The 13,093-nt window shown below is 40.2% G+C and overlaps 1 protein-coding gene across 3 annotated transcripts in view; it reads left to right on the top strand.

Moving 5' to 3' along the window:
• The window catches only part of OR8D4 (olfactory receptor family 8 subfamily D member 4), a 56,679-nt gene extending 52,437 nt beyond the window's left edge, over window positions 1–4,242 (top strand). For 2 of the 3 annotated variants that reach the window (XM_084783292.1, XM_084783291.1), the window contains 3 exons: window positions 656–707; window positions 2,992–3,048; window positions 3,127–4,242. In XM_084783292.1, coding sequence (XP_084639418.1) covers window positions 3,226–4,161 — 936 coding nt within the window. In that variant the 5' untranslated portion in view covers window positions 656–707; window positions 2,992–3,048; window positions 3,127–3,225 and the 3' untranslated portion in view covers window positions 4,162–4,242. Of the gene's footprint in view, window positions 1–615; window positions 708–2,991; window positions 3,049–3,126 lie in introns of all 3 variants that reach the window. The other variant, XM_084783290.1, reaches the window with a different exon arrangement.
• The last annotated feature ends 8,851 nt before the right edge of the window (window positions 4,243–13,093 follow it).

Here is a 13,093-nt window from a genome sequence, read left to right as displayed (position 1 = left end):
AGCATTCTGCCAGCTATCCCAGAGACTGATGCCTAGCAACCCGAAGCCATGTCTGTGTCTTCGTGGAGAAAGTTGCTTTCATGGTTATCAGATCTGGAAACATGGAACCAGTTCTTTTATCCAGGAAGTACGAAACCTTGCTGATGACCTTTATGCATCCTTATATTTTCTGTGTCTTAGTTTCTCTGTTTATATCTTTATCTATATCCCAAGTATCACATGATCCTTTCAGCTTAAGTAAATCCACTCCACCTTTAAAGTATCATTTGTAATCTACTATACTCTATAGTAATGAGGAACACAGGCACTTCCTAGGATGTGTCCTTATTCAACAGCATGTCCCAGTAGGGTTATGTGTTGGGCAGGGTATCAAACCCAGAGGGTCACAAAAGCTCTAAGGGAGTGTTTGGAAGCCTTGCTTGGTGTGCGTAATCTATGGCGGATGCATGGCATGATGTATAGTGCAGCTTGGGACCAGTTCTTATAAATACACAGGTTTCTGAGCCACAGGAGAGAAGAAACCCCAGGGATGACTTGTCTTTATGTTTCTATATTTAAATCATGCTTGAACTAAGAATAAAGCTCTTAGCATCTTGTTATCTGTTGTTTAAACAGTTAAGGAAGAAGGTAGAATTAGTCCATCTTTACTTCTTAGAGAGGCAGGAAGAGGGAGGAGATCCTCATCCGCAGCCACCAGGAGGAAGAAGGTGAGTTTCAGAATTATGACTATCATTACACGGCTTAAAATCCACTTGTGATCGCCCCTATGAGCTCTAGAGTCTTAGCATATTTGTGCCCCCACTGAGTCAGTGGCAGGAGTGGAGAGAAGATGCTGACTTTCAAAAACATATTTTGCAGACCTTATAGTGTTAGAGTCTGTTCAGACTTTTGGTCTTCTTTAGCTTATACAATAGTGTTTTGCAGTATTTCCAAGTTTTATAGATAAAACGTTCACAAAGACTCCATTGTGAATCAGTGGCTTGCCCGTGAGTCTTAGAGATGTGGTCAGAACATAACACTGTGCCTTCTGCTACCCTGTGCATTCATATTGAGACTTTAGACTTAGAGAAAATGTACCTACAGGAGGATAGCCTCTATCTATAAGTGGCTACTGAGCACTTTAAGTGTAGCTACTTTGATTTGCTATGCCCCATAAGTGTGAAATATACTATGTATTTCAAGATTTTTCCTAAGAGTTTTCCAAGTGATGTTGAGGTTGAGGAGCAGTGGATCATGGCTGAATAGAAAGGACATAAACCTAGAACTGCCATGGATATCAGGAAGAATAAAAGAATGAACTAACTGGTTTGCACAGAAGGCAGAAATATGTAGGACACATGAACAAAAGAAGAAACTGAAAATACAAAAGCTATTTTACTTTGATAGAAAGAACAGTAAGACTAGTGGTTAGTGTGGACAGATTAGGTACACACTGAGAATGGTTAGTATGTGTGACACTCAGGGCCGATTAAAACAGGAATGGAAACATGCATGAGATTAAAGCCAAAATAAAACCCAAGAATATGAATCTTGTTGAACACTCCTTTCATTTGTCTCTCTACACTGTTGCTAGGAGTACTCTGCACATAAGCATCCTAACTGGTAAAGGATAATGGGAAAGGAACAGGCCAAGGGCAACTGGGCACTCACATTTGCTTTTGATACAAAAGGTGCGTGCTTCATAGAGTTGGGTCCTACTAAGAGAACACCTGTTGAATATCATCAAGTTCCCTTTCTTCAGAAAGATGGGGGCCACTGGGAAATAAGAATTCTTGCATCTTTGGAAGTTTGGGTAGCCAAGTAAAGTGTAATGTCCTTAGTATAAGCAACTGAGTGGAAACCAAAAGAGAGTGCTTTCCTGAAGAGCCATGGAGGGAGGCAGACCCGGAAAGGCACAGGTTGAGAAAACGATAGATACAAGCCTGAGGGGGATGTTGTGAGAGTCCACACAAAGCTCTGTGGTTAGCACGGAACCAAGGAAAGAGTAGTCAGACCTCAGAGACAAGGCCTTGCTTGACCTGAGGACAGGCCACTCCAGAATGGTACCATCTTAGCTTTTCTTGAGAGCACAGGAGTAGAGAAGAAGTGCTGTTTGGAAGCATCCAGGCAGAGATCCTGATATGTGGGTTGCTGATGTTCCAATGGTGGAAGCACTCACTGCGGCTATGAAGAGAGTCTTAGCCCGGACAGTAGCTGAGACCAAGAAAGCTGAAATGGCTTCGGGAGGTCAGCTTTCTACCATGATCCATGAAGTGTGAGGAATAAACTTCCCACCAGGAAAACCACGTAAAATAAACGTTAACAAACTGCGCACACAGGAGAACTTGTTTCCTGAGTCACACTACAAAGTATATGCAAATGTAAAAGTTTCCAAGTGGCCTAACATTACATACATTTGGAGATATTTTATGCTATACAGACCTTCAAGAGAAAAGAAGAACCTTCTGTGTAACTCAGCAAATGCTGCTGGTAAATGATACTTGAGCACTCATTTCATGCAAAAGATCTTAATATTTCCAGTTAGCTAGTATTCTTCTTAAATTCTGGAAACCTAGGATGCAGAAAAACCAAATCACTAGGAAAACATTTTCCTATCTTGATTTTCTTCAAGGTTGTCAAATACAAATAGGCCAAAACACTATGAATGTAAGATTAACGTAATTCCTGATTGTCTCATGGTTCTTTTTGCTTTATGTAGTTTATTTTATTTATGTGAAATAATATAAATGCATATGTAAAATATTATTTAAAAAAGCAGAAGAAAAAAAAACACCAAACAAAACCCTAAACACCTCCAACTTTATGGTAATAGCAGCAACTTGTGTGAAGGGTAAGCAGCGTGAGACACGGTCACATATGCTTTTGATAATTTTCCTGCCCTCAGCCTCTTGCTTCCGTACTTCTACCGACTTGCTTCAGGAGAATGATTTCACATTCCCCACCATCACTCCTGTCCCAGATTTTGATGTGTAATGTTTTGTCCTTTGCCAGGAGGAGCCACATCAGGAGATGGTGAAGCCTCTTGGTGACTCACAAAAGTGATGATAGGTAGGTAGATGTGCACTGACTTCCCGATGTACACGCTTGTCTTTTCAATTTTATGACATAAAGTTTTTGTTTTCACAGCTAGGAGCACCTGGGCTCTGGAAGACCAGAGACCAACTTGGATTCTCCCTCATTTGATTTTTCGTTTTTCCATCATCGCTACAAATTTCTCAGAGGAGAATGAGCGTCCACAATCACTCCACAGTGACCGAGTTTCTTTTGTTGGGGTTAACTGAGGAGCCAGTGCTTCAGCTGCCTCTTTTCTGCCTCTTCTTGGGCATTTACACCGTCACCATGGTAGGAAATCTTGGCATGATTGCAGTCATCAAGCTGAGCCCTCAACTTCATACCCCCATGTACTATTTCCTCAGTAGTTTGTCTTTTTTAGACTTCTGCTACTCTTCTGTTGTCACACCCAAAATGTTGGTGGGGTTTGTGAGCAGGGATAAAATGATCTCTTATTCTAATTGTATGACTCAGCTGTTCTTCTTCTGTGTTTTTGTCATTTCTGAATGCTACATGCTGGCTGCCATGGCCTACGATCGTTACGTGGCCATCTGCAGCCCACTGCTTTATGCTGTCATCATGTCCCCTCGGGTCTGTTCTCTGATGGTGGCTGCTGTCTTCTCTGTGGGCTTGACTGATGCTGTAATTCATGGAGGCTGTATATTAAGGTTATCTTTCTGCAAATCCAACATCATTAAACATTATTTCTGTGACATCGTCCCTCTTATTCAACTCTCCTGCTCCAGCACTTACATTGATGAACTTTTGATTTTTGTCATTGGTGGATTTAACATGGTAGCCACCAGCCTGACAATAATCATTTCATATGGCTTCATCCTGACTAGCATCCTCCACATCCACTCTAAGGAGGGCAGGTCCAAAGCCTTTAGCACCTGCAGCTCCCACCTGACAGCTGTTCTTATATTTTATGGGTCTCTCATGTCCATGTATCTGAAACCCGCTTCTAATGATTCACTCATCCACGAAAAAGTGACCTCAGTGTTTTATACCACAGTGATTCCCATGTTAAACCCACTGATATACAGTCTGAGGAACAAGGAAGTAAAAAACGCACTGGTGAAGCTTGTACAAGGAAAAATATCTTCCTAATAAATGTGCTTTTTACCAAAGTGTATTTATGTACTGCTAATCATGTTTATATGCATGTGTTTATACCCTGACTCCTTCAAAACAATCTGAACTGAGATGAGTTTATGACTGTACTTATACTGCACATATTCAGATTTCTGAATTATATATGCCTAATATTAACATAATGTAATATAGTAAGTATGAAGCAAGTAGTAGCATATATTTTAAATTTAAAGCATCATATCACTACTAGAATCAAAGAACATTTTATTTTTTTACTTTGTTTTCCCAAATCTAATCCCAGGAGAAAACAAAATAAAAACCCAACAGTGTACTGCGTAATCATTTAAAAAACTCCCCCACCCCCCAGAAACCTAGTGTGACAGAATTCAATGCAACAAATTTTTATAGCAAATATGTAGGGAGTTTTCTTGCTTGTTAACTGCAAAGGGCTTATTAAAATCCAATGCTCTATTTAAATGCAATTCTAAGATGAAGGTTAAGAAAAGAATCAAGCTAATCTGACCTCAGTGAGAATACTTGGCATCCGGCCATCCAAGCAGAAGATATAGCATACCCAGATTAAGAAAATTTAAATATTATCAAAATATCTTGTTTTTTTCCCCCCTTCCATCTTGAGCAGTATATGTGCAGTACTTTACTTACTGCTTTCTATTTGGTTCCTGTGAGATGACTCTTTTTTTTTTCTCTGAATGCTTTAAATTAGGTATCTTTAATGTTCAGTTTATAGTGTGTTTTGGACAAGATGTTATAATTAAACAATGTCAAGAATATGTTTTTCAATGTTAAAAGCAAAATGAGGCAGAATGAATGTAAACAGAACTCATCTGAGCCAAAGTGAGGCTGGCCCAGAGTAAGTGCACTGAAGTGGCATGCCAAATGTCTGGGGAAAAGGAAAGAAAACAAACAAACAAACCTAGCGTCACCGCAGAGCAGTGATTGCAGTTGTGGTTGTTGTGAGGGACAGCACTGGATTCTGTCTGGAGGTCACTCAGTGATGTCATGCATTCCAGGTAAGAAGTGTGATAAGCCGAGCGAGACATTCTCCAAGTTATTTATTACTCTAACAGCGCCAGTATGTCTGCAGAGAGCTGGCTTTAAAGGTTAAAGTTAACTTGATGGTGAGAGTTTGAAATCCAGGAGCCCATTACTGCTGGCTGAAACCCACAGCTGTCAGGCCCATTTGGGTTTTAAGATCTCTCTTTTTTTCATGTCTTTAAACTCATGGTCAGGAAGGAGAGAGAGAGAGAGAGAGAGAGAGAGAGAGAGAGAGAGAGAGAGAGAGAGAGAGAGAGAGAGAGAGAGAGAAAGAGAGAGAGAGAGAGATATTAAGAGAGAGAGATTGAGAGGATTTGTGTGGGTGGGGAGGTGGGGCGGATCTGAGAGGAGATGGGAGAAGAGAAACCATCATTAGAATGTATTCTATGGGAAAAGAAAATCTATTTTCAATTAAAAAAGTCTTAGGGTTATAATGGTAGGGCGAGGAGTACTGAGGAAGGTAAATGAGAGGGCTTGCTGAGTGTGAGACAGTCACACTGACCATTTCAAAGGAAAGAAGACAACAAAGCTGGTCTTGGCAGTCATCCAGATTCCAAACAGGCAGACTTCCGGGCTGGGAACAGCGCTCTCACCGAGGAACACATAGGAGGCATTGCTGCCTCCCACGAGTTCTCATATACCTAAGGGCAACAGGCTAAATGGTAAGAATGGTCTCTACCTATTCCAGGCAGTGGACGCAGCAGACCTCCACACAGGCAAACAGTTTAATACGATGGAACCAAGGAGAACTACAGTAGCTGCGTCTTGGTAGCTGTGTCTGCCGACGGACAAAATGCCCCTTTGTGGTTAAGCATCCTTGAACCTGCAGTTAGGTTGCTCCAGAAACCGAATCATTAGAACATTCCGAAACACATGTGTGCTCACACAGGGTTTTCAACCTCAAGAGCACATGGCAATTTGTTTTTGACACAGCTACCCTTTTGTGGAGATCATGGAAAACACTATGAAACTGTCATCGGGTCCACCAAGATTTGTGTCATGAAATGCGTCAACTCATCCCCTTAATGCTCTTACCCCTCCTCAAAAATTCCTTAAATATTTCTTGACAACCCACAACACAGAGCCCACTCTGCTGCTCCCCCACCTTGGGGCGGAGCACTCCGTTCACTCCCCAAACTGCTGGCTTTGCTTAGTCTACACACAAGGCTGTGCTTCCTGCTTTGGGGCAGCTCGCTCCAATCTCTGGGAGCTTACCTTAGTTTACCTACACGGCTGTGCCTCTTAAGCCCAGTCGATCTCAGGAGAGCTCACCTTCCTCAGCTTTGCTTCTGTCCCTTTGCCAAATAAACATGAGCTCAAACCATCTATGTCTTGAGTGAATTCATTCTTCAAGAAGACAAGAATCAAAAGACCCCCATAATGTCACATAATACTCATGATTATGACAAACAATTGCAATTATTTTTAGTAAACAAAGTTTTCTTTTACATATTTTTTCATCTTTTTAAAATCATTTTTAAAAATTAAATCTTTAAGACAAGAACTGTGTCCAGTGTATTTTGATCATATTCTCTACTCTCTAACCTCCTTTCTTTTTTTTTAAATTTAAAATTTTATTTTATTAATTCATTCTTATTACATCTCAATGGTTATCTCATCCCTTGTATCCTCCCATTCCTCCCTCCCTCTCATTTCCCCCTTACTCCCCTCCCCTACGACTGTGACTGAGGGGGACTTCCTTCCCCTGTATATGCTCATAGGGTATCAAGTCTTTTCTTGGTAACCTGCTGTCCTTCCTCTGAGTGCCACCAGGTCTCCCCATCCAAGGGATGTGGTCAAATTGAGGCACCAGAGTTCGTGTGAAAGTCAGACCCCACTCTCCACTCAACTGTGGAGAATGTCCTGTCCATTGGCTAGATCTGGGTAGGGGTTTGAAGTTTACAGCCTGTATTGTCCTTTCATAGCTACCTTCTTCCTTACCCACCCAACTTCATGTTCTTTCTTTTCTAACCCATCAGTTAGTGTGTGCTGCTTATGAATTCAATCATCTATCTATCTATATATCACCTATTTATGTGTTTGTTTGTCTATAATTTACCTAGGGTTTATTCTTTTTTTGTCATGTTTCTCTCTCAAGGGATACCCATCTCCTCTTGCTGATAAGTGAATATTGTCCCAATATTTGTTTTTCCTATTCCAAACAAATGAAGTGAGACTTAGTAGTATCCTGGCTTTCCACTTATACACACTTTCCAGAACACAACTCAGGGAAGGGAATCCCAAGTACAAAGCAGGAAGATACCGTAATTTAAGTAAGCAAAGGATCTTTGAATATTTAGTGCATAGTATTAGAGACTGGAGGAACTGAGCAGAAGAGGAGCTGCATGCACCTTCCCAAGGTGTGAGTGAATACCAGTGAGCAGGGTAAAGCCCCACAGACTGTGAGAATAGTGACTGCTGGGAAACTGGAAGGGGAGATCCTGTGATGTGTCTGTAGTGATCTGCTAGCTGTGCCAGATCCATCCATCCAGGGAATAGGGCGGAGGTAATTTTGAACAATCAGTGTAATCAGAAGTCAGAAAGATGACATTAGTACAGCTAAGTCTGGACTAAAGCAAGGGTAGACCTGTCTTTTTTTTTTTTTTTACTGTACTTAAAGCTTCCAATGGCTCAACTTCAAAAACTAACTTAAAAAAAGAAAGAAAGAAAGAAAACTGAAATCTATGGCCTCTTCCTCTCTAAGCTAGCCTAGAGCTGGCGATGCTATAGTCTCCTAAGCACTGGAGTTACCTGTGTACACTAACATGCTTGCAATTTGGATTAAAGTAAGACAAAAAAGTCTGAATATGCAATCTCCAAGGACAGTGATTTCTGCTGGTTTAGAAACATTTTTTCCCTCGTACCTATTTTCCAACTCTCCTCTACCTCCACATCCTCCTTTTCTATTCCTTTTTATTCTCTCTCTCTCTCTCTCTCTCTCTCTCTCTCTCTCTCTCTCTCTCTCTCTCTCTCTCTCTCTCTGTCTGTTTTTCTGTCTCTCTCTGTCTTGGCTCTATGCAGTCAAGAAAACCTTCAGCAAAATACAAGCTGAAACCAACCAACCAACCAAATTGATTTGAATTATTTCCAGACAAACAAAAACTGAAGCATTTGCTGCCAAGACTCATATATCTTCTAAGAAAGGCTGGTGTGGCACGAAAGAGATTAGATGTTAAATCAAAGCTAAAGGATAAACACAGGATTTCCAGGGAGGTAGCTCTGTAGATAACTATGAAATCTAGTTTTGCTGTTATTGGGGGGGGGGTCATTCAGGAGGAACAGCAGTAAAACAGCTCTAGAACTCATGGAATATGGTCCATCAGTTAGCAAACCCATGATGGGTGTGTCTTCCCAAGGCATATCCTAGAGAACTACATGTCCTGAGGACTTCATGCTGTTATGGAGCATAGCTCTGCTTGTTACCCTTGCAGTCCTTATAACCTCTTAATATATGAATTGTGTGAGCACTAAAAAGGGGACTTCAAGCCCCTCACTGGGCAATATCATTGCTATATGCAAGAATAATGCTTGATTTCTTTCAACTGCTGCTGGAGCAGATTAATGATTAAATTACCAACCTTGAAAAGAGCCTGCAGATGTAGATTGCTAACAATGGCCCTTAGAAAGAATTTGGAAAAAGATAGTTCAATAAGGTTGAGTAAAGATGTTTTTGCTAGTGGCTCTGACATAAAAAGTCTTTGGGAAACAGATTATTTAGCAAAGTTAGGTAAAGTTGTTTTTGCTATTGGTTCTGATGTAGAAAATCTTAGGAAACTGTTTGAAGTTAAGAGAAAGTACACTCTTATTAGCAAAGCTAGGGACTTTTTGATGTTGGTGAGCAAAGACAATATCCAAAGATTACTTTTTAAGATAATTGATTCTTTCTTTGTAACCACAAAACCACAAATTGCAGCCTGCCAGTAAAGAAAAGCTGGCTGAGAAATGACCTTGCTTGCTTATCTCTGTTAATAACTAACAAGTTGCTTAGTTACACATGTATATGGGTTCTTGAAATAACTTGTTTTTGATTTTTGTTTCTCATTCATAATAGTAAAACATTGATCATATGAAGGTATTGAGGAACATGTTTTTCTTACTTACACTCTTTGTAATCCTTCACTTAAACACTTAAAGAAAATAGAATGTAACCACATTGTGATTTTTGTATTGCTGGAAAGATCTTGCTGGGGTATATAAGCTGTGGAAGAAATAATAAAGTTGTTGGAACTTGTTCTTTGGAGTTTATTCCATCCACCAAAGTATATATGCATATGTACAATAGCTGGTTGGGGTTGGAATCTGGTCTTCCGAGTTTGTTCCATCCAGCCACCAAGACACACACACACACACACACACACACACACACACACACACACACACACACACACACGTATATATGAATGTATAAAGTAAGAGAAACTTGGAAGAAGTTTGTTGAACCCTACCTTCTGGAGTCTGCCTTACTTCATCATAAAGTGTAAGAGAGAGAGAGAGAGAGAGAGAGAGAGAGAGAGAGAGAGAGAGAGAGAGAGAGAGAGAGAGAGAGAGAGTTTCTTTTTTCTTCTTTCCCCCTTTTTTAAATGCTTGCCACCATCAGTGGAAGCCATTTCCAGAAACAATCCGTTCTGGCCTGGAAGGTTGCCCTCAGAGAAAGTCTGCAGGGTCACCAGCCAGATCTGGGATCTATGTTCCGCCTCAGTTTCCCCGGTTTATGTCAAAGCCAGAACTCAATATACTGTATTTTATAAATACACTTTTTATTATGTAAAATATTTAAAGACATATGCATGAGAAGAATTATAAATTTACCCTATTTGGCACAGAACATAAAAGGATATAATTTGTGAAATGTTTCTTTTAAAAGGGAGAGAATAATTATATAGGAATATAGTGTTTTCATGTTTTTGACAGTACAATTTCTGTTCCTTTAATCAATTTAATGTACATTTGGGATATTATCATCTCATGGTAATCATTAAGTGAATATACAAAATGGTTATGTAAAAGGAAATGACAAAGAGCCAGAAGAGCATCCATGTTAGCCTTCCTTAGCCTTCCTTTGTCTGGATAAAGCACTGCAGGAAGCCTACAGGGAAAGGTTTATTTTGGCTCATGGTTCCTGAGGTGGGAGTCTGTGCTCAGCTCCTGTGCTGTTCTTGGAATTATGGTGTGGCAGAACACCAGGGTTGGATAGCGTAATGGAAAAAAGCTGCTAAATCATGTTTATCAAGAAGCAAACATAGAGGAAGGGGCTGAGGTATGTGTTATCTTTGCATAGCTATGAGTAAAATACATAAGAAAAACAGCTTACAATGGGTAAGTTACTAGAGCTCAAGAGGTTCCAGCCCATGATTTCTGGGGCCTATGGCCATGAGCAAAACATCATGGTGGCTGAACAATTTGATAGAAGATGTTCTTCACATCAGTGGTGGGTAAAGGAAAGAAGGAGGGGAGAAAGAGGGAAAGGAGAGGTGAAGCCAGGATAAGAAAAGCCCACAAAAATCATGCCTCAGTTACATCCTTCTTTTTGGTAGGTCTGACCTAAAGTTTCTATAACCTCTTCAAATAATAACTTACATTAACACCATCAGTCTGGCCCCAAGCCTATGGGGACCATGTCATATGTAAACCATGATAGTATATGTAAACAGAATTAGTTTCTTTTTCTGAGACAGCATTTCTCTGTGTAGCCTTGGCTGTCCTGACTTGCTTTGTATACCAGGCTAGTCTCAAAACACAGCGATCCACCTGCTTCTGGCACCCTGAGTGCTGGGATTATAGGCATGCACCACTGAGGCTGGAAAATTTTCTTTCTTTTATTGGCAGTTTGGGAAAGACCTTTGGTATGTAAATCTGGCTGACCTGGTCCTCACATATGTAACCTGGAGTGGCCTTTAATTCCTGTCTCTGCATCTAAATGTTGGGATTATAGCTGTGCACCATCATGCCTGGCTTTCAGAACTACAGGTCTTAGTAAATAAACCACATATTAATGAAGAAGACAATAACAACTGGAAAGTTATGGAGAAAGTTTAAAGACAAAATAAAATTTCATCTTTAATAACAATTAAAATGCACAGTAAAAGTAGAACCTTGCTAAACAACTAATAATCACATAAAGTGGATAACTTTTACTCATGACAACTGTATGATAAAAATACACTTCAATAAATATATAACAAACATTCTACTGATTTTTTGTCTATTTCTGAGAGATGTTTCTAAGACATCAGCATGCTCGACTGTTTCTTGCAGCAGAAAATTCCCTTTATTAACATGCACTGAGTTCCATCAGTTATCTAGATGATTTAAGAAATGTCCAACAGGGATAATGGTGTAAAAACCGTTCTAGTGTGCAGAGTGGAGTTCAGCGGTAGAGCATCCACTGAACATATGTGAGGACCAGGCTTGACCCACAGCAAACAGGAAAGTGAAGGCAGATTTAGGTGTATCTGCAGTAAGTAAGTAGACTCCTTTCCTTTCCTTTTATTTATTTGCTTGTATTAAGTAGTGAGCTGGTGGGGTTAGAATGAAACATGAAAGAAACATACAAACAAAAGAATTTTGGAAAAAATTGAACGTTTTAGTCTTGAATTATAGAGCTGTGATATGCAGATGCTGGAGAGTAGCTAATTTATCCTCCAGGGACCATTCATGTGGGTCACTGCTCTTCCCTGCCCTTGTTCCTGATGTCGTCCCTAGTGACTCTTAGCTGAGGATAGCACGAAAAGTTTTCATGCCTCACAGCTCGCATTTGCTTCTGCCTTGCCAATAATCCCTTTGCAATAGACCTTTAAGTTCCAAAGCCCTCTTGAGGGCCTTCTGCAATCTTTTGATCCAAATTTATGAGTCACCAATTTCTACAGTGATATCATATGGGAAGCTGCAGGTGAGTGAACTACAGCTGCTTAACAGATTTCATAAGTCTTTTTCATCCATTTGGAGGGTTTGAACCTGTGACTTATCCACTGGAAGAGCACACTGCAGCATGAAGTTCAGACTGTGCTACTAAATTTCTTTAAAGATTATGTCTTTGCACTTCTCTGGTTGCCATACTGAACAACTTCATAATACTCGTGTGTGTGTGTGTGTGTGTGTGTGTGTGTGTGTGTGTGTGTGTGTGTGTTCACCTATTTTCAGAATGAAGAGTAAGATTAAAATTACATGGTACCCTGTCAAGTAGGAATGCATATTTATTTACTAAAATAGATTTAAGTATCTGTGATGTGGTTAGCTAATTTTTAAAAATTTATTTATTTTTGAGACAGGGCTTCTCTGCGTAGAAGTGGCTGTCCTGGAACTCACTCTGTAGACCAGGCTGGCCCTGTAGTTTTGAAAACTGTGCCTCCTGTGTGCTGGTATGAAAAGCCGGTGCCACTGCTGCCCAGCCACAGCTTGCTTCTTTTAAATCATGACTTAAATTGAATATTCAAATGCCCCAGGTAGGTGACACTAAAGCTGAGCTTTGATTCTCTGACTTCTTTTTCCAAAATCTTCATTTAGACTAGGGACATCTTATCCTAACATTTAGCTGGAACACAATTTGCCCTTTATCTTCTTATTCCCACACTCTCTTGTTCAGATTCCTATTGCAAGGCAGATGTTTCGGCTGTATTCCTGCATATTTTCCATGGCTGCACATTTTCTTAATCTCTCTTCTCTTTGAAACTGAAACTCACCAGCTCTTCCCTGCTCTGTTTTTGACGACTAACTAGCCTTTCCAAATAACTAGGTTTAACCACGCACATGCTTACACTCTAGGCAGCTAATCTAGGCAACGGGCTAAATGCTTTGTATATAGTACATAATCTCATGATTAACCCCTACAGAGCAAATGTTATTTTCACTTTACAGTTTTGAAAACTACAAGGTGGATTTCAGTGCCCACACT

The sequence above is a fragment of the Acomys minous genome (genome assembly GCF_964271855.1).
Source record: "Acomys minous genome assembly, chromosome: 5".
NCBI lineage: Eukaryota > Metazoa > Chordata > Mammalia > Rodentia > Muridae > Acomys > Acomys minous.
Note: the sequence above shows the minus strand (reverse complement) of the source record. Positions and strands in the feature narration are given on the sequence as shown.